The sequence below is a fragment of the Eufriesea mexicana genome, unplaced genomic scaffold, assembly GCF_001483705.2.
Source record: "Eufriesea mexicana isolate 0111107269 unplaced genomic scaffold, ASM148370v2 scaffold474474847, whole genome shotgun sequence".
NCBI classification, from domain to species: Eukaryota; Metazoa; Arthropoda; class Insecta; order Hymenoptera; family Apidae; genus Eufriesea; species Eufriesea mexicana.
The window spans coordinates 571510-594424 of NW_016907894.1; the positions used below are offsets into that span (position 1 = coordinate 571510).

At 32.7% G+C, this 22915-nt stretch overlaps 2 protein-coding genes across 4 annotated transcripts in view; one reads left to right on the forward strand and one right to left on the reverse strand.

The window, feature by feature from the left end:
* The window catches only part of LOC108555311 (aquaporin AQPAn.G), a 95669-nt gene extending 92747 nt beyond the window's left edge, over nt 1–2922 (reverse strand). The window contains exon 1 of the mRNA XM_017910892.1: nt 2827–2922. Coding sequence (XP_017766381.1) covers nt 2827–2922 — 96 coding nt within the window. The remainder of the gene's footprint in view (nt 1–2826) is intronic.
* Nucleotides 2923–10141: 7219 nt separating this feature from the next.
* Nucleotides 10142–22641, forward strand: LOC108555073 (aquaporin AQPAn.G). 3 transcript variants are annotated; one of them, XM_017910579.1, is made up of 5 exons: nt 10142–10323; nt 17428–17685; nt 19969–20253; nt 21264–21473; nt 21980–22641. In XM_017910579.1, exons 2-5 carry the CDS (start codon nt 17428–17430, stop codon nt 22019–22021), a joined length of 795 nt encoding a protein of 264 aa, XP_017766068.1. In that variant the 5' UTR covers nt 10142–10323; the 3' UTR covers nt 22022–22641. The 3 variants fall into 3 exon arrangements, with proteins under 3 accessions (XP_017766068.1, XP_017766084.1, XP_017766077.1); XM_017910595.1 differs by lacking the exon at nt 21980–22641 and adding an exon at nt 21830–21962; XM_017910588.1 differs by lacking the exon at nt 10142–10323 and adding an exon at nt 13972–14212.
* Nucleotides 22642–22915: the final 274 nt, after the last annotated feature.

Genomic DNA, 22915 nt, shown 5'->3' on the forward strand with positions numbered 1-22915 from the left:
GGAAACCTTTCGTTCGACTGTTGGATCGTCTTTGATCGATCATCGTTCCTGATCGTATTAGAGGTATCGCTAATTCGAGGCTTAAATTCGTCCTATTAGCATTGCTTGACAACGTGTTGCAAATGCTAGCGGTAGTTTCCTATACCGGAACAATATCTGCGAAAGCATACAGAGTATGTACGAATACGAGTACACGAAGATAGAAACAAAACGCAAATGAAATCGATCCCGGGTATTAAAATTTCCAACAGTCAACGGCGAAATGTGATCGATTGCGGAAGCTACGTTTGTTTCGCGTGGGGAATAATTATAAGTGAAGTTGTCTCTTTTTTTCTGTACTCTATTACTATAGTATATTGTAATATTATAATACGTTTGTTTCAGGAAAACCTATCTACTGTGAACGATGGAACGTTTTTCAAATCCTTTTATTTGGGATCTGAGGAAGAGAAGAGTTAATAGTATTGGAAATATCGATTTTTAATGTGAATCTAAATATACATCTTAAATTTATATTTAAGAATATTTATATTCGAAAAATTATTATTTATATTTAAGAAATATGAAAAGGGGAGAGTTGTTGTATTAGTACTAGAATTATCAATCTCCTGAATTTAAATTATAAATTTATATTTTAAAAAAGGGTATCGATATTAAAATAGAATTATCGATTTCGTGAATATATTTTAATGAAAAATTGTTGTATTAATACTAGAATTATCAATTTCCTGATTTTCAATTATAAATTTATATTTCGAAGGAGAGTATTGCTATTAGTACTAGAATTATTAATTTTCTGATTTTAAATTATAAATTTATATTTCAAAGGAAAGTATTTCTATTAGTACTAGAATTATCGATTTCCTAAATTTAAATTATAAATTTATATTTTAGAGAACAGTACTGTTATTAGTACTAATTATCAGATTTCAACGTATACCTAAACATAAATTTTGCATTTATATTTAAAATATGGAATAGAAAGCTTGTACTGCTATTATCAATCTTTACACGAATCTAAGTAGAAATTTGTTTTTAAATTTAAAGTATAAAAGAAAAGTTGTTATTAATATTGGAATTACTAATTTTCAATGTATTTAAATACAAACTTCAGATGTATATTTTAAGACACAAAAAGAGAAAAATTATTATTAATATTGGAGTTATCAATTATGTAATATATATCTCAATATATTCTACGTAAATAGTTTTACGTATATTAAGGTATAATATTAATTTTCCTAAGAGCACTTTTAATGGGCTTTTAATAATTAGAAAGATACGAAATTAAATGTTGATAAATCTAAGATTAAATCTATGAACTATGCAAGACACTTCAGAGTTTCCCAAGTATCACATGTATTTTTACTGTGACCTAAATGTACCACGATTATGGTTTCTCATCTTGTATGAAGTTGCCGTTTGATAAAATCAAGTTCAATTATCATCGTATCATTATCATATTATACACGTTACACTTTCGAGAGAAAACTGAACCGGATGAATAAGTTCAGGTACGCCTTTCTCAAATAATTAACTCTCTACTACGAAATTAATATCCTTCATTGTTTTGTACCTGTTAGCATAATCGTCCTGTTTTATCATGTCCGATATTTATTACCTCACATCACACTATCATTAACTCGATTCCAAAATAAACGAAATATCTTCACAGCTGGGGTATGAAATTTAACAATTAATTTGCAAATTACCTATGAAATAATAATAATAAAGGAAATTAAACAGCGTTAGATCTAAAGCCACGTGTTACCATTATACATTACCAAATAGTTGGAATGGCAAAACATTTACGAAAAATGAAATGGAATTTTAATCACCGAATTTCGTGCGAAAATTTTAAATAATAATAAAAGTAAGTGCAACAATTTGTCATTGGGCCCAAGTACATATGTTTATACACAATTATATACCATAAAATAATACGTTTGAAGAATGTGCTTATAAATAAAATTAATTATAATTAAAAATGTGTTACTATTAACAACACAAATGGTATTTTATACTAATATTTAAAATAGTTGTAAATAAATAAACAAAATTAGCTATCGTTAAAACTAAATATATGTACGTGTTCTATGCTTAAATTTGTCATTAAGCCCAAGTACATATGTTTCAAGTATATACTATAAAATGCTACGTATGAAGAATGTACTTACAATTAAAATTAATTATAATTAAAACCAACTATATGTATAATTATTAGATAACATAAAATGGTTCGTATTTTGCACTAATATTTAAAATAACTGTAAATAAATAAACAAAATTAGCTATTGCTGAAACTAAATATTTGTATGTGTTCTATGCTTAAATTTGTCATTAGACCCAAGTACATATGTTTCAATTTTATACTATAAAATACTACTATGTGTATTACTATTAACAACACAACTAAATATATGTATGTATTCTAATATATGTATTCTAATATATGCATGTGTTCTACTCTTAAATTTGTCATTAGGTCTAAGCACATATGTTTCAATTATATACTATAAAATACTACTATGTGTCTTACTATTAACAGCACAAAATGATTCGTATTTTACACTAATAATTAAAACAATTATAAATAAATAAACAAAATTAGCTATCGTTAAAACTCAATATACGTGCTCTACGTTTAAATAGTCAAGTATTTATAAGCAATGAAATCAAATTGCACTCACAGTATTTTACACTCGCATGAAAAATGATTATAAACAAACAAACAAAACTAGCTATCACTAAACTCAAATACATTTCCTCGAATAATCTTCCAAATATTGAAACACTTGCGAAAAAATTCAAGCAAATCACACTCACAGGATTTCGCGCCCACTGCTTGGCGTTCGGCTGTATACTTAAAAACTCGTGCCAAAGATGCAGATAGGAGGGTCTATTGCCTACTGAACGTTGCATCCCCCAGCCGGCTCCTAGCATAGGCGATTCTCTTCACCCTGGTCGTGCCTTCGTCCAACCATAAACCACGCCACTGCGCACTTCGCCTAAACCACGTGTCAGGTGTTCACGCCAGAGGACCAGGCTGATCACGCGAAATTCTGCGAGCAAAACCAAGGCGTGAATGGACACACGGCACAGGCCTGACGTTACTACTACGAGATGTTCGCCAATCCTGAATATAGCGTGACCGACCATGAAGATCTCGTGTGCACGATGCCCTTGACAGCAACCCTGCCGCAATTGCGTGACGCAGAGATGGTCACTGAACAGAAAACACCGTGTACTGTGATCAATCTTTTTGCTATGATAATGCGATGCTTCGTCTAAACAACGTCCGTTTCAGGTCTCGACTTAGCCTGTTCACCGTGTGTGACTTTCTTCCAACCAGCTACCAAGTCCTTGCAAGCAGGCTAGCTACGAACCGAAGACACACTGATCCAACAAATGCCATGTATATGAAATTGAACGAAGGATCGCTGTTAATTGCGCTTCAGCGCAAGTCTCGTTTTATCTGGAACGATCTACATGATCTAACCAGACCGTTCATTTGTTATCTTTTAATACGAAGTCCCCATGCTGTTATTATTTTATTGCGACTCGAACGGAAATGAAACATTGTTTGGTCACCGATCGTCGGTTATCACGAGTTTATCTTTCCATTTTATGAAATAGAATTCTAACGAGCATCCACGATGCTAAACGCTTGTTCTGGTTGTAGATATACACCAGTTTCCGAAAGTGTGACTAATTATTGCGCCTCATGGAAACAGCTTTGGCAATACCAGCTTCGACTCGGTGATATTAAGGGCAGTGATAAGAGTCTCGTTCGAAGGTCTCTCGACAGTCTTCGACCGCGACTTCCGGTCATCGCCTGCTACGTCTGACGTCTACTGGCTCCCGCTGGCCGAGATCTTACCAGTGATACGATTTGCTGCAAGTGGGTCGTCATTGCTTCGTAGAGGTCTCCTCTAGGTGAAATGCGTGTGGCGCGGGAGAATTTATTCAGCTTGGAACGGTGGTTCTTCGAGGAGACGAGGTTCTTCGTACGTGGTCGTGAAAAGTATTTTACGTTCGACATAAATCAATCCTTGCACCTTTTCCGTGGCCTATATCGGATCCGTTAACTGATATTACAGCGATGGTAAGCTCGCGTGCAGATAAAACCGCGACAATTAGCATACGTGAGGTCAGTCGATGGATTCAATGAGAAAGAGGCGCGATGGAACGTCACACCTGCAGTGTCTTGCACCCATTCTAACGACCTGCAGCGAATATCAAAGTGTCTGACCACTTGTACGATTATCGAAAATTTCGGTATTACAGTCCTTCTTATCAAATTCACTTTGATTGATTATTCAAATTTCCAGTAGTTGAAGAGTTTAATTATCAACCTGCACCTAGTACTTGCAATTGGATATAATATAAAGATATATTAATAATTTATGTTATCTATCATTACATAATTGCAATAATACATATGTAATAACGTAATTTGTTACAATAAATGTAAATGAATTGATAAGATATAGATTTTGCCAAAAGCTAGCTGCATATTTACAATGTCTACAAAAATAGAATATCTGAATACAGTCATTTGGAATGGCTCGGTAGTTCTAATTTTAAAGCAACAGCAAACTATATTATCAGCTAATTTGATACCGCTCGCTGCTATCGGTTATCGTAACACGAGGAATGTTGCTCTGTATTGGAAATAAAAATATTAAATAGGATCTAACGATAGTTTTACATAGGACAATGTAACGTACGTACAATACACGACAAAATACGTCACACGTAACAATGCGAGATAACGTTATAACGTTGTGACGTTATGAATAGTGGCAATGGACGTTTCTTGGTTTAAATCGCACTGTTGTGGAGCGTTTACAGCTGGAAGTACAGTCGTTGCCAAAAACATATTTTGCAAGATCACGATTTACAATCTTGTATTTTTTAAGTTAATATAAATAAAAGTCTCGTATAACATATTTTAACCCTTTGCACTCGAGAGGCGCCTCTCAGTCGCCATTTAATTAGATTCTAAAGATGGATGTTAATTAATATATAAAATTTACAATTACCCAACGATGCTTAGAATATCGAAGCAAAATAATTTTACGTCTTAATTTGCATATTCTTCTTATTTGCCGTTTTGAAAATATCGTCGACTTTATGGCAGAAAGCCTTCGAATTGCTATTTTTCTGTAACGAAAAAATTTCTGAGTGCAAGGGGTTAATATTAACCCTTTTCACTCGACGATTTTTTGACTAGAGAAGAGTAGAAATACAAAGATTCTCTATTAAAAGACTGACGATAATTTTTTGAGCAGTAAATAAAGAATTGTATAATAATAGAATTGTAGAATTATTTGATTTCGATACCTCGCACAGTATTAATTTGCATTAAATTTGATATATTAATTAATATCGATCTTCCAAATTCTATGACATGGTGACTGAAGGTCACCTCTGTGAGTGCAAAGGGTTAATATAACATTTACATATGTACTGTAAATTCATGTCATTTGGTGCAAAAACAAAGCGACAATCTCGATCATATTTGAACGATTTCAAAGACTGTTTAGAAAATGTTTCTCGTTTAATCTGCCATTATATGACACATACGTTATGGAAGACATGTATAGTTTATACTGAACATTTACGTTACCCATAATATCATCCAGAATAAAACGTTGGAAAGATTGGAAATAATCATATAGAACGGCGTTGAAGCAGACGTGTGTTTATTTTATACGATATAAATCCTTTATGATAATACTCGATGTACCTGTAAGATAGCACAAGCGTTTTCACAATTATTAAAGTTTTATATGCACGCTCTATTATTCGTTCGATATCGTATACCTTCGGATTTATGAATTACATATACTCTCCTAATGACAACCAATTTCGAACAATTACCTGACGATAAATCACGCTGGTCCTATTAACCGAGTGCTCCTTACTTCGATCAAATCCAAGACGTACTACGACTTCGTTCCTTTCCACGAGAGGCGCCTTGTCCGAAGATTAATGAACCTGTACTTTTAAAACAGGGCTTTGCCAAGGCCGGCACGGGAGGTGTTCCCCAAGTGCATACACGCTCTAAATTGAGAAGCAGTGAAGATTAGGGTGTGTTTAAGGCGAGGCGACTGTTTTTTATTACATAGATTTCTTAATGCCTGACACATAACGGTCGCAAATTTCGTACACACCTCTATGCTTTCCGTGAGCCAATGCAATCTTATCGATTGTCCCTTGCATTATTCTAGGTTTATCAGCGGTCGGGTTCGAAATTCGTGTACAGGAAGCACGTGTCGTTGATACATCCGTCTTCCCCGGAGGCGCATGGTTCATCGACATCGAAGAACAGTTAGATTTCTGTGGAGAAAAAAGGACGCGTTCGTAAGGGGGAAGATAATTGTCGGTAATAACCTCTGCGCGGGCATTATGAGGATTGTCCGTGTAAAATGTGGAACACGAACTCGCTCGTGTTCGCTAAGAAATACATTCTTATCGGCTTGGTACTTGCTTCGTAGAAAAACAACGAGACGATGAACCAGTTGACAGTCGTGAACTCGTAAAAGGACCGCTAATGACGATGATGATCCTGTTGCGCTATTATGCTTCCAGGAACGTGCGCGGACGCACTGCGCATGCGCGTATGTACAAGGTCCGCGAAATAACAGAGGCTATCATGGCCGCGTTGATATCAAGTTTTGACTGCGCACATCGACGTCGCGCAGCCTTGAACTTTACCATCGGTCTAAAAAAAACCGCGAGGAACGAGGAAGAATAATTTTTTGAAAGGATCGCTCGCCCTGTGAGAAATTATTGTGGGTAATGTCGATAATTAATTAATTCGATTCGAAATTTTAAACGATGTATTATAAATGCATTATTACCGCTTTTAGGACCTGCTCTATGAAGTGGAAATGGATTGATTTATGGTTAAGAGACAGATAAAAAGTTGCTAATTATGGTGTTATTACGAATCGAAGCAATCCCATCGGGAAACGATAAGCGATGTTCGATTAATGTATAATGTTCTTTTTATAGCGAACCACTCAAGTTTAATTAACATAACACAGCAAGTTAATCTCGTTAAGAAAGCTGATATATGGACGAATTAAATCATCCTCAAGTAGAGAATCAGTGGAGGCGTGCAGCGCTGCGTTTAGAAATGCAAATTGGCCATCCGATCAATTTGTAACACTAAACGATTCATCCTGCGAGATTATTTTTATATCCGATTACGATTAAGCGTGGAAAGATCCTGTCCCTAAATTTTCCTGCAGAGTAAGAGAAAAGAGAATGGAGGAAAAGAAACGCTTTATCTTCAACGATGCAACGGTGACAATCTTTATTAATGTTTTTCAAGTCGACGATTAAGCTCCGACTATCTTTTAATGGCTTCTTTGCTTTCTACGAATGTTACCCAACAATGTATTCACGTTTAACATTTGTCTGCGTAGCAACAGATACGGATGGCCTGCATGCGAACCGTTAAATTTGCAGCCAATCATTGTGCACATCCGATTGAATGTTAAGAAAGAATGCTGAACAAATAAGGGGGTAAACACAGCGACTTGTCAATCTGACAGGATCGTAATACGGTGGTAGGGATAGATCGTTGCATACAAATCATACGTAGAGAGCTTCTAATTTACATACGATTTCAGGAAAACTACCGATAGAACATAAGGGTAAAGATTTCTCTTATGTTCTTATCTCTGTCATTAATAACGCAATATCGGTTTACTGTTAATAGCATAATATCAATCCACTATTAATAGCAATATATTATTATTAATAGTAGTATGAAAAACACAATTGGTATTCATAGTTAATAAGATGTCATTATTATTCGTAATATTGGTAGATTATCTATACAATAAAAATATCCAATTGTAGTTATATTTATAAACCGTTTGATCATACAATTTCGAAGAATCAAGTCGAGAGTTCACGAATGTCAATCGAGAATACTAATTGTGCATTTCGCGAGCTTAATTGATAGATGTGGTAATTCGCAGGCAGTTTTTAGATGATTTTTAAATTTATACACCGTGAATTGTTCTATGAATTGTTCTTTCTTCCAACTTCATATTATTTTTCATCTTATCACTTTGTGAAAAGGAAACAGATTGTACAGGTTTACGATTAAAGTTTAAAGGCTTTTCCTCTAATGCAATCGTGTTCTGCATCGTCTATTCTGCACGGAAGTTTCAATGATGACTTATGTTTCCGTTTCCACCTGGAAAGGATGAATTTATTTATTTCCAAGTATCGATAAAAATAAATTATAACAGAAGAAGCATATTTATTGTAATGAAAGTAAAATTGTTACCTTGCATATTAAAAATTAGAAATATATGACGTTAACAAAATTTGTTGTAAGTCAAGTGTGAAAATAGCCTGTTTTAATTATCACTTAGAGATTTGAATAATTTTACCGATAAATATTGTATACATGCACACCAACACAAATTATAAAAACATTGTTTGCTTGTTTTTTTCCGCAGTTCCAAGCATTATAAAAACTCGCTTTCAATTTTTCCATTAACCCATGAAGGACATCGGTTTTACTCTTGTTACGTCTAATTATCGCCGCGTCATTGTGTAACAAAAACATAATACTACAAACAACGCGACACAAACAAAGTAAAACCACTAAGAGATATGAGTACTTTTTGCCATAAACCAATATCTAAATATGTTTACTGACGAGCTATAGTCTAATACATTCCTTATCATTTCAATCTTCACAATGTGTCGTGCTTTCAGCCATGTAAGTCTCGCTAACTAACCTAAATAACAATCGAAAACTCTTTTAACTTACATTACACTTTCCATTTAAATTTTCTTGACTTTCATACACCAATTAATTATGACTCCAATACTGTTCTTTGATCACTGAAAACGTACTCTTATAATAAGGTACATATTACCTCATACATATTGTAGCAATTAAATCGAAATTAATATCATAAAGAGAAGTAAGGAATTTTTGTCACGTCGATCAAACTTGTATCATTTACTAAAGTAAATCATTGATTTCATTATCTTTAAAGAAAAAGATTATTTAACATAAAGAGTAAAAGAGGAAAAAATATGCGTTTCGTCCTGAGACCTGACTAGAAGGACTCATCAGTAAGGCTAAATCCTAGTCAGGCCGAGCCTTAGACGCAAGGATGCGAGGCTGGGGATCACCCCCAAGGGAGTGGTGTTTTTCAAAACTCCAAACTGTTGTAGGGACAACATCCCTCCCCCCCTCCCTCTCACACACTGTTGCTTTCAATTCTTACTTTGGGGATTAAAGTTCAGGCGCAAAGGGGAACGGAGGGGGTAGTAGTATGTATAATGAAAACGTTTCGTCCTAAAAGGCCTGCTAAGTAAAGCGACACCTGATCAAAGTATAGCTACCTAGCAAGCCCGAGCCTTAGACGTCGGATGATATTGATTCGGAAACCTCTATTTATACGAGGTGGAAGGTTTGCCAAGTACTTGCGAGAAACTTCAAAGTCGAATCCCTCTAGCGGCGGCTGCGTGAACGATGGTCACCGCAGGTCATATGCTTATACCTTTTAAAGAAAGATTAAAATCTAAATTAATACAATTCATTTAGCTAATTACTACAACGAGATCAAGTTGTTAATTTACTTTCTATATTACTGCAATTCAATTTTATTGGCTTATTACTTGAATTATATATGTAATAGAATTATATGAAATGTTGAAGCACTAAATCTATTTTATACGTGTTTAATTACTCACAAAAAATTACGTCATCCCTTGACACACTTCCGTCTCACTTATTGTTAGTTCATCATAGCAATTCTCGTATCGCATACGATAGAAAATCCAAATCGACAAATATTAAGTTCCTTCTTCATTTTGTTTACTCTCGTTCTACAAGAGAATACCGTCTCGATCAGTTATATCCAAAGTACGAGATTGAAAACGTCAATGGTATTCGTGAAATGCTAGAAAATTCCAGTTATTTGGTGATCAAATAATAATAATTAGCATTTAAGTCACAGCGAGTTATGTATTGTGCGACTGCAGAATTAAAACAACGGTGTTACCTGGAGATCGTCGTTCGTTTTAACCGTGATATCCCTACTCTGGTAGCATCTAGCAGAGTACCAGAACAGACGCAGTTAGATACCTACGTGAGACCAGTTGGTTTCTATGCTCGGGAGCCTCGACAGTTGTCGCTCAGTAACTCTTGCAGAGCATTCGCTTTTCCGAGAGCTGCCATCGCAAAGCTTGTGACAGGATCCGCGGCTGAAAAAGTCACAGAAAAGTCTTTAAAACAACTACGTTGCTTGTGGACTGACCTGGACCATCTTCAGGGTGAGTGTGCTTGTTCCTCGATTTTTTATTAATTTCTTTGATTTGACTTAAACTCCTTGTAGATTCATGATAAACCTTTGATGTTTACTTTCGTCCATATTAATTTATAATTCTATCAACTGTGCATAAGACTGTTCTTTCCTAGTGCAGAAAACTATTCCTTTTGTCATGTAAATACCACTATATTAATAAACTGTCATTTCGTTGTTTACGTTATATTAGAAACTTTTTGTTTTTTTTTTAATTGTGAAGAAATTATGTTTTTGTGAAACTTAATGTGACTGAAATAACAAAATAACATAATGTTGTTCATATAATTAATCGTATGATAAGACAAGAATAATTGTGACAGTGAACTGTCACTACATAAAGAATGCTGTACTAAAGTGCAATCACTCTTAAAGACACAATATGTACTATAACTCCTGTTAATAAATGCCAAAGTAACACTTCTATTTTTACTAAACGTTGTATAGATTGTAAGAAAACTCACAAGTAGTAAATATTATTAGACTTGAGAATCAATTATTTAATGGACAAATTTCTATAATTTCCAACAGTTAACTATTTGAACCTATCAAAACTACCTTTTACCATACAAAGCGAATTTATTTATCCTATAGATTTTTCGTTCAAAATTATACCAAGTGGCTTCTTCTCCTCTATCAACAATTATGCTTGCTCGTACTAGATAATTATAACAGAAAGATCTATGATTATAACTGTACTTTGTATAACTTATGTACATACATACACACGTGTACACACGTTGCGTGGCAACTGTTCCAGAAAACATTTATCTGAAACAAAAAAAAGGATATTAATTATAGATAAAAAGTTTATGCTACTAACTTATGCGAGATTATGATTGACGGTGTTGCAAAATTAAAGAATCGTTGGTTGCTCACCTGTATCGCGTGTTCTCAGAATAGTTTTATGAAAGATAAATAGGTTAGCCAAACAGCAGCAGTCATTTTGCATGCGTCTTCCAAAAATTACGAAAGGCACTTAAAGACAACTTTGCAAACGGTGACAGTAGAAGAGTCTCTGTTAGCTCTTCTGAAAAGTAGAATCGCTACGTTACTAGTTGGACTGGGAGTGGTGTCTGCTACCGGTTCAGGAGCCTTTGAAAACATGGTATGCTTGTCCAAAAAGAAGGAAGCATCCAGGAATATATATGTACACAGATACATATGTATCTTTTACGATCTGAAAGAATACAAAATATCGAGAGAAATTCGGAGAATAGAAAATAAATACTTAATATACACAGAATATGATATTATGTTATCCTGTTACATAAAGTATGGATGCAATGATGGTGCAACTAGACGTAGAATGATTTCTGGTACAAAAATAACTCGACGACATGGAATCACATTTTTTTTATTCGAGGTCTCATTGTTTCGAGGAAATCGATTTCGAGAATACATTTCGCTTAATTGGAAACACACCCTAGTATTCTTCTATGGTGAGCTAAAAGCAAAATTGAAAATACACTTTGATAATATTGAAAATATCGATTGGAAAAATAAAATAAAAAAATGATTTATTGTTTTTAGATATTGAAAACGTGGAGACTAAAAAGTTCATTAAACAGAAATAACGCTTTAACAACAATTCCTTTGTTGAAATAATTATGAATTGTAAAATATTAGAATTAAAATTGAGATATCGGTATTAAAATCAAAATTAAATATTAGAATCAAATTTTCGGATAAAAATTAAAAAATATAACGATTAAATAACTAAAATCAAAACCAGAAACGCTAAAAATTTATTATAAACGGGTTATCATCGATACGTTCAATTTCCAAAAAATATTCAATTTTCAAAAATATTTAACACTAAAAAAATAAAAAAAATAAATAAATTTATAAAAAATAAAAAATATTTCGATTCCACGCGTTTAATTCTTTTTTGCCCAAGGACTCGAGTCATTTCTGGCAGCACCGTCATTGTGGCCACACCCTAATGTATGATCCACCATAAATAGAAGTAATTGGAAAATGCGAAAGAAAAAACCCGTCTTACGCGAAATTTCAAATAAACGTATCAAGCTAACGTAAGACAGTAAGAAAACTTTTAATAGCACTTTATCCCGATTAAAGAAACGAGGGTAAGAGAGAAAGAGATGAGAAGAGATAAGGAGAGATATCGCGCACCTGTACTGCACCATATAGGGATAACGACCATCATGGGTGAGGAGCGCGCGACGATAAATCGCAGAACAAGTGATTTATGTGAAATCGACCGGTTTCCGTTGCTTTTACGGGCCGATCGAAGGGTAACAGAAAAATAAACGCGCGAATCGGAAATCGGAATTTTAGATACGAGTACATTCACCGTAATTGCCATTCTTGGGCGAGAAAATTAACAAGTTCCTGTTACATCCTCTTTCACATCTCCGTATTACTATAGATCCGGTTAAACGATATCCAGGAAAGGACGCAAAGCGATATCCTCAAACAAATGTACGCGATGTAATAAAAGCCAGGGAAAAATACCACGTAATTTAATGAGGTCGCTTAGAATCTAAGGTAAATGATTCTGTTTACAGTACTGAATTCCAAGAACCCATCAGGAAAATTGTATAATGACTATACGTTTAATAACCTCGTAAAAGCGAATGAAAGAATGTTTAATAAATTTAAATTATATGTAAGTTATGAAAAATCCGTATTTGATATTTACACAAATTCCATAGAATATACGTAACGTTGATAACATTTTAATCTGCTTCGACTGGAAAAGAAACGTCAGGTTTATATTTATAGATCAAGAACGGAGAGAAAAATTATCGCAAAAAAATTTGGAGGATCGCGAATGTAAGTCGTAAAATGGAACCACGTTGCACGAGAGAAAGAATAACCTCGAAGCGTGACATCATCGAAAAATATCGAACACCCTCATATACCAAGCTAAACGAAATTTAAACGATATTTTTAATGACACACGCGTAGCACATGTTTTGGATCGGAGAATAATCGATTCGGTAGTTTTAGATTCGATAATTTATTTGTTCAAACCGGATCTCGAATTTCATTTTGAATACGTATGAAAATCGAGGACTAATAAATTAAAAGGCTGCTTAAATGTCAACGAACCAATCGGGCGATTGACGGTTTTAATCAATCGACGTAAAATGATCGTCAACGAAACGTTTCTTTAATATATCCGTGATGCAGTTTCCTTGGCTTTCTACGTGACAAAAAACTTACACATAGCACGAACGTAGATAAAGTAACTTGCTCGGTTACCTTTGTAAACCGTAATCGTGAACATATTCCACTGAAATCATTGTTATTAAATGTTATTTGGAGCATTCTAGAATTCATTAACATTGTACTATAATTATGAAAGATTTATAAAGAAATAGTACAATTTCATTACCATTTGCATAACGAGACTAAATCAAAAGATCGTTTACCGTAACTTTTCACACGTTCGAGTCGTACGATTGAAATAAACAAAACAAGAAGCAACGTAGCGTTCGCTATCCTATATACATATACACGCATCGTTATCGCGAGAAAAAGACAGGACAAGAGAAAAAGTAACTGTGAACGATTACTGCGCATGCGCACGTAACGCTTGAGGTAGCGTGGAAATTACGCGAGATGGAGTGGCGTGTCACTGTCTTTCGTTTTGCACACGGATGATCTCACGCGAATTATATCAATCATTGCATCGAGCAAGTGTCGCGTTCTTTCGAGCCTTCCTAACCTAAACACGTGCACGATATCTCGCAGGTTACACGTTATTGTCCTGTAATCATCGTACACTTTTCTACTGGCACTTCATTCACGTTGTTACACTTGAAAACGAGAAGCTCGAACAGGGAGTTTTATTAGAAAATGGACCATAACGAACTCGTTCATCGTCGAAGGTAGGATGAAAATTAAGAAAGGGTAGAAGATGACCGACCTAGATCTGCGTGTAAGATATTTGCGTCGAGTACGCAAGACTTTAAACGCGACGGCGTGGGTGACGATTAGCCCCGTCCAGGGCATTTTATCCAGGGAATGATTAAATAATTCGAGGCGATCGGGACCGCCTGTCATACACTCTGTCGAGGATATGACGATCTGCATGCGTAATTCAACCTGGACGCGTCTCTCGTTAACCTAACGTTTCGTTTCTCCGACGTAACTCGTAACGGTGCGGAGCACACGCATGCAGCCACTGCACGTGTGTGCGTATACGTACCCGCGTCCTCGATCTAAATCTACTACGCGAATCAACGGAACTGCTAAACGATCGACCGGCTTCATTTTCAAAGTGGTTAATGAACGATAGATCAGAAACGATCTCATACGTTCGAATATTAATGACAATTTCGAGGTAATGGAATCTTTTGATGATTATCATATGGACTGGTATTTAAAAAATAACGGGTATAATTGTACGTAATTTGATAACGGAATTTAAACTATTTAAAAAGTTTAAATTACTAATAAATAAATTTTATTTAATAATGCAATTATTATTATACAATAATGTACTTATATATTATGTAATGTATTACAATATTTATTAAAATATTCAAAACAATTTATTAATAAATAATGTTGATTTATAATTAACCACACGAATAATTTTATTGCAGAAGTAGTAAACAAAATTTTTACCCTTTGGTGGATGAAGAATATGAATGTGAGAAAAAGTAAATGCAACAGATAAATATTATGCTTCTGTGCATATACACGAATGCATTTTCTGCGACCGTAAGAAAATCTAATCTGACAAAATCTCATACTTTCAATTCAACCAAATTTATTTTTAAAATTTTGGAGGAAAGATATTGTATATTTTGATATTAAAATAATATACTTAAAATTAGATATAATCGAATTCGATATTTTTTCTTTTTAATTTTTATAGATAAATAATTATTGAATAGAAAAATATTAGGATTCCAGAAATTTTTATTTTTGTTTTTTGAAGATATTGTAATACAAAGAAGAAGAAAATTCAGCGAAATATTGCTTTGATAATGAGTCACCTCATCGAATTAAATTGAAACAAAAAAGCAAAACAAATTTTTGACAATCATGTACTTAAAACTGCCAGCTCATCTGGAAGAATTGGCTATAAGAAAAGGAAGGGAAGGAATGGAGGATAGTAATTTTGGTCAATTACTTTTTGCAAAAAATCTATCCACCTCACCCCACCCTCGCCTCCCATAATAACAAACTATTACATAATGAAGGAATAAACAGGTAACACATTAGAAACAAAGAAAAATGTTTTTTTATTAATAAATAACAATTATATTGACAATTTTACATATTCAATGTATCCATAAGTACAACTTACAAGCTAATGGAAATAGTCATTAAGATATTGATTACCAATCAAATTCTGTTATGATTTATTGGAAGACTTAAATTTTAATTTAGATTAAAATAGTGAATATGAAAAATATATTAATCATAAAATATAAAATATAATATAGTTTTAGACAAATATAAAATAGTAAAAATAAAGGATATTTTACTATGTCAACAGATATTAAAAAGAGTATTTATTATAATACAAGAACAAAGAATAATCGACAATATATCGTAAGATACTTTTGCACTGAACTTCTTGAATCCTTGAAGCATAAAGGTTAGATTAAGTAACGGATCATCGTGAAAAAAGATAACCTAAAAATAATCTAAACCTGGGTCTTTAGTGTTATTCCGCTCTCTTTACCGATTAATGTTGTTCCAAATACATTCTGAATTCTCAACAAAAACATTCCTCTATACCGTTAATTTATCCAACAGGTATAAAATGAACAACCATAGCGAGAAACTTAACGAAACCGCAAAGATAATCTCGACGAATAGACTATTACTTTCAAGAATAAAAGCTAAAGCGAATATCTCTGAAAAAGTAATAAAATGTCAATCAACATTGAGATGTGTATAGAAAAAGAAGAACAACAGATTAACGGTATTATTGACCATATTTGTCTTCATACCAGCAAATTATACTTTTAGAAATTATTTTATTTTTATTACTTCTGCTAAAAGTAATGATACCAACTTTAAATATCACGTTCTTTGTAAATTGATCAGAAACTAAAAATATTTGGAGAAATAAGAATATGTTAGAAAAAACTATCCATTACTGCTGCTAATATCCTCTGTACATACAACAGGTATATATATAAATTATTAACAAAGAAAACAAACTTGTTAGCAAGGAAGATTGAAAATTTTATTACCATCATCAACTGAACGTATAAATAATATTTCCAAGTTTTTCTTATGACCATAACTGTCATAATTGAAACTATAATATCAAAAGCCACTATTTTCTTTTCTAAACATGAATTAACTTCCGCCACAATTTCAACTTCATGGACGCTTTTTATACAGAGTTACAAGGTATTTTTATGACCATTAGAATGGAAGAAGAAGACAGATAAAAACCAGTGTACAAAGCTGAAGTGTCTATAACGTAAAATTTGGTATACACACCGTTACCAGATATCAATTATACTTTTTATATAATTATATATAGGATGTCCCAAAATTCACACAAGAAGTAATTTTGATAGAAAACACAGGTTTTTAATTCAAAATTATAGATATTGTTCAACAATGAAGATGCATTGTTTTCATTTAGTGCTCTATTTTTAATAACTTTGAACTGTCAACTGTCACGCTGTTTGTTTTTCTTCGTTGGCGTCGCTCTACCGCACAAATGGCGCAAAATTCAAATCTTGCTTGAATTTTGGGACATCTTTTATAATACACTGACGTTAGACTCCATGCTATTGACCTTTCTCTAAACATCTTTGTTACATTCATCAACGTTAACGGGATCATTAACCGTTCTTTAATGACGTTGTGTAAAAAGTTCGAGCTGCCCTTCGGTATCTTTTCCTTCGCCAAGAGTGACTCAAGGACTGTTGGCTGAACAAATGGGAATTGTAGTCGAAACTATGCGAAAAACTAGACATTGCTTTTTATGGTTGAAACATTCAGCGACTGACTCGACCTGCGAACACAGAGTCCTGTTTCGGTTATTATATCAGATAGACGTAACGTGTCTGTAAGTACTTGCGTAGTCTTTTGAAGTCACTTAATCGAACAAACTATTTTACAGATGGCGAACATAAAGGAGGCTCTAGGCGCAGGCGAACTCACAGATAAGAAGGCTGGGCTTTACCGAGCGCTGATTGCAGAATTCCTTGGCACGTTACTGTTGAATTTCTTTGGCTGTGGAGCTGTGATCACGGGCAATGTAGTAGCGATAAGTTTGGCTTTTGGTTTGGCTGTAGCCACAGCGATCCAAGGAATAGGACACGTTTCCGGTGGACATGTTAATCCGGCCGTTACGTTTGGCTTGATGATCATTGGCAAGGCAAGATGAAGATAATTATATTGCATTATGTGTAATATATATAATACAAATATAATCTATATTTCATTATAATTATTACATAATAACGACAATAATGTATAAATGTAAATTGCAAAATTTGATCATTGAATAATTAAAATTATATAATGATCTAGTCAAATTATATTTGAATCTAGTGATGTAAAATGGTTAAAAAGTAATCTTTTAATGATGTTCATATATTTATACAATTATTTATTTGTCTAGTTAGCAATTTTTATCTATGAATAAGGGATGTTCAATAGTGTTATGATATTTGATTATGTTTTTATAGTTTGAAACTACAGTATGAGTATAGTGTTCAAATTCAGATACGTAATTTGAACATTTAGTTTATGCGAGTTTACTCGTGTGAATTTATTGGGCACTATTGTTCTATCAATCAATTCGTGAATCATTATCAATCGTATGAAGGTTACATTCATTATTCGAAAGTTGTAAATTTAAAACACTAATACAACTCATTATTTTATTTAGTAAAATAATGAGATCCTTTTGATTTCTTTTTTCCATACAAAAGACCGTTGGATAATATAAATATCCTATAGAAAATATATATATTGGGTGTCTCAAAATTCACGCAAGAAGTAATTTTGATAGAAAGCACAAATTTTTAATTAAAAATTGTAAATATTACTCAACAATGAAGTCACATTGTTCTTTCATGTAGCGCTCCATTTTTAACAATCCTAAACTGTCAGCTGTCACGTTGTCTTTTTTTCTCATTGACAACACTTTACCGCACAAATGGCGCAAAATTCAAATCTTACTTAAATTTTGGGACACCATATATATACTAAAAGAAGAATACGTACTTGCCCTGTTTCGTAAAAGTAGCGTTATTCGTATATTAAATAATTTCGCAGATAAATAAAGTTACAGACAACGTTTCAAGTATTTGCAAATATTTTTTTAACTTAAAATGTATAGACACCGTTTTTACTTCACTTTTATTGCAGTTGATCCGCTAAGTAATGGTACATACCGTTAGCTGGCACTGACTGTTGAAACAATCTGCCATTTTCCTTAATTATAGAAAAACCAGTAATCATACTATTTCATGTGTTAGAAAAGCTGTCTTGTTTATTTCAAATCTGTTTTTATAGACCTAACTGCAAATAATCCTGATTCCTTCCTAAATGGAATATTTGCAGTGAGAAACGTAAATGTTATTTAGCTACCGGATTAATAGAAACGAGTATTGACTCAACGGAATTATACTCATTCTTCGTATCTTGTTATACAATCTCTCAAGCATGTAATTGTTCCTTGGATGTATGTTAAAATAGTTACTCACGATTTACCAATAATTTATTCAGCTCCTGTGGCTTAGTCACAGTTACTTCCAAGAGATTCCATTCATCTGTGATAATGCATACATAACTAAATAATGATATATAATTATTTAATCTTGTAAAAATCCTCGGTAACTTTTGTTAAAAAACTGCATCATAAGAAAAGGGCATTTATGTACAGGGTGTCCCAACAACGGGAGTACAATCGGAAGGGTTGTGCTGCTTATAATTCTACATGAAAAAACGAATCGAAAAAAAAAAGAATAAAATTTTTTTATTTGAAGCTTTGTTTTCGAGAAAATCGAATTTGAATACTCACCAAGTATGCATGCACTTAGCTATGGCTTATATGGATAGATAATCGATATATGAATATCGGTGATACGGTCGAGGAGAGGGTGATTTTACATGAAAAAATAAGTCGAAAATAAGGAATAAAATTTTTTCATTCGAAGCTTCGTTTTCTAGAAAATCGACTTTGAATATCCCCCGAGTACGCGTGCACTTAACACTAAACCTACCGTAACCTAAATCACTGTTTCTCAAAGTTTCATTAAAAATTCCGCGTTCAACGTTAACATCTTAATCACTTGTCTTCGAGATTTTCCTTCCAATATATGTAAAATCATTTTCTCAATGTCTCTCATTTATTCATTCTTTTGAAATTTCTTTTCCATTTACCAGCCATTTGACTATGGTAGCTTTATGTTAACTTTGGCTAAGGCGAGTGGACTATCAGTACGTTAGCATACTCGATGAATATTCAAAATCGATTGTCTGGAAAACGAAGTTTCGAATAAAAAAATTTTATTCTTCTTTTTTCCATTCGTTTCTGCTTATAGAACCATCACACTCTATATCCATATATATAGAGAATAATTTTTATAAAATAAATTATATCTATCATCTTACATTTACAATTTACTAAAATTTTGTTCTTGTTTTACAGGTGCCAATTATTAGAGGCTTACTGTACGTAATACTTCAATGCATAGGAGCAATAGCAGGATCTGGTATACTAAGAGCATTATCTCCAGAAAGGATGGAAAACGCACTAGGGGTGGTATCTCTTTCACCAGGTGTTACTCCTGTTCAAGGTTTCGGTATAGAGTTCTTCCTTGCCTTCGTATTGGTTCTAGTCGTATGTGGTGCATGCGACGCAGCAAAGCCAGACAGCAAGGGAATAGCTCCTCTTATAATTGGACTTTCTGTTTCTGTTGGCCACATTGTTGGTGTAAGATATACGTTCAGCATATTTTTATGAATTTTCAAATCCTATTATCTTTGTGGTTTTGTAATATTGTAATGATACTATGACGTGTTTGAGTCTCACTATACAATCACGAGAACTATATTTGCAAAAATGAATTACAACGTTTATTATATGTACATTTATTTATACGTACATATTTAAAGAAAAATTTATGAGATAGAATAATTAATAAAATAAATGACGATGTTTTAATATATGCAATAGTTGTATATATTATATTATTGACAAATTGTGTAAATGTACTTGGAATTACTAATTTCTTTCGTAAGTCTTTTTAGATCACATATTAATTTCAAATATACATATATTCTTCAAGAATTTTATGAATATATTTAGAGTTATTCATCTCTTCTGTAAATTTGTTTAGAGTATATGTTAATCCCAAATTTTTGATAAAAAAGAAATTTGAACAGATTGTTGATGTAAATTTTAGAATCTTATTGAAATGTAAATGGTATTTTGCATAATTTTTATAATAGCGTGTTTTAGTACCATAGGAAGCACTGTATAGTTATTATTACAAATTATGTAAATTATTACCTATTCGACGATAAATATTCAAAACCTTTGATTCATTCATAGTTACAAAGCAACAAATTTGCAAGTCAATTACGAATCTCTATCTAGAATTATTATAAGTGATAATTTAAACAGGTTACAATATCAATGACCATCATTATTACATAAATTAATATTAAAATATGAACAGAAACTATATTCAAACTATTTATAATATATTTACATTAATTTGTTTTATTTTTACATTGACTAGCATAAATTATATTAACGATATTATTCTAATCAAAATTAAGATATCATTATTTATGAGAAAAAATAAAAATCGCAAAGGATATAATATGTAAATATATTCTTAGATATTGTAGATACTTTTTAGAATTTTGAATTCCCACTAAAAGTAATTATTTAATATACATATAGAACATTTATCTCTAATTGTACCGTTTTAATAGGTACCAAGAACTGGCGCAGGTATGAATCCAGCACGATCATTCGGTAGCGCCGTTGTGATGGGTTTATTCGACAATCACTGGTTATATTGGGTTGGTCCAATCCTTGGTGGTATGGCGGCTGGATTAATCTACGCGTTCGTAATCGGCCCTGCGAAAGAATCAGAAAGTTCCAACAGACCATACACCGCTGCCGCGACAGACGAGAAGGAGGTACAGTAGACGCAAAAAACAATTCCGCGGAATTCATTATATACAGTACTGTTATTCATGGAAATGGTTCTTTTTCTTTTTTAAATTATTTTTCACTGACATTTAGTGAAACAATTGTTGCAAAGATTATTGTTTCATAAGAATGTCACGAATACTGCAATTAGCTTTATGTTAATAAATATTTTTCAATTGTTTTTAATAGTTTGCAGTTTGATAGATATACTAATTTACTTAAAAAGAAATTCAGAATTCTCGTTGTAGAATCTTTCTATGTTTTGTATTGTTATAGATCATTTGAAAATAAGGTAGATAATCGCTCTTTTTTTTAAATTTTCAATATCGTCTCTGCTCCACAGAAGTTCGAGTACATAGACAGCGGACGCGGTGGACTTTAAAAAACACCAACACAAAGAAAGATTCGAAGACGGGAATATAATTTTTTTTTTTTATATCGTACGTTATGATAAACAGTGAAATCGAAAATATTCCAAGTGTTATTTTTACAGCTACAGAGTCTTACCAGTAAGAAGAAAGACAACCCTGCTTGATGTTCTAACACGCTGCTAACCATCGCATTTCCAAGTGTTAAATCATTATTTACTTAATGGTTTAAATACGTAAAATACGTGAACTTTATGTTATTAGAATTGTTTAATCAACATATTGATCAAAAATATTTCAGACATATGCATAATAATCACATATCCGTCGATTTTAATTTATTAAATACACGGATATGCATTTACTCGCCTATATTTAAATGCATCTATTTTACCTGTAATTTCAAATCGCTGCTTTATATCGGACTTACTATGTACTGAACGGAAACTATTGCAAACCAAAGATCGATTTTGCCGAACTGAATTCTTATAGTGTCGACATCTTCTGCCACTTAGATGGAACTTATTTATTGGGCACCGCTTACAAAAAGATCGCATACTGTCGATAAATTATCAAAAGCTACTCATGTTTTTAATAGATATAATTAGATGGAAATTTCCATAACACGGTAAAATATGGATCAACATTTGATATAGAAAATCGTATTTAATGAATGCCAATATAAGTTAATCTATATTAATTTGTGATGTTTTATTTATCGACATTAACGTATTATACTTTAGGTTACAATTATACAATTACTATCATATAGTAGGTGATCAGAATATAACATGCAATATTTAATTTATAAATTCTGGCGACAATGTGTTTTCAGTATTTAATCGATATTTATACATTTTTATTGGTAAATTACCAATAATCATTCAATGTCATTCACTGTTATATTTTATATTTACTATATTTTATAAACTCATAACATGTCATTTTTTATAGATTGTATATTAAAGTATATTTGAAATAATATATCACACATGTAATCGTGTTTATATATTGATAATAAAGTGTATACCTAAGTATGTGCTATAATCAATTGTACGAAA

Coding starts and splice junctions, on each gene's coding strand:
- LOC108555073 (XM_017910579.1), top strand. CDS start 17,428: ATGGCGAACATAAAGGAGGCTCTAGGCGCAGGCGAACTCACAGATAAG. Junction 17,686..19,968: donor GCTTGATGATCATTGGCAAG/GCAAGATGAAGA, acceptor CTTGTTTTACAG/GTGCCAATTATTAGAGGCTT. Junction 21,474..21,979: donor CCGCGACAGACGAGAAGGAG/GTACAGTAGACG, acceptor TTATTTTTACAG/CTACAGAGTCTTACCAGTAA.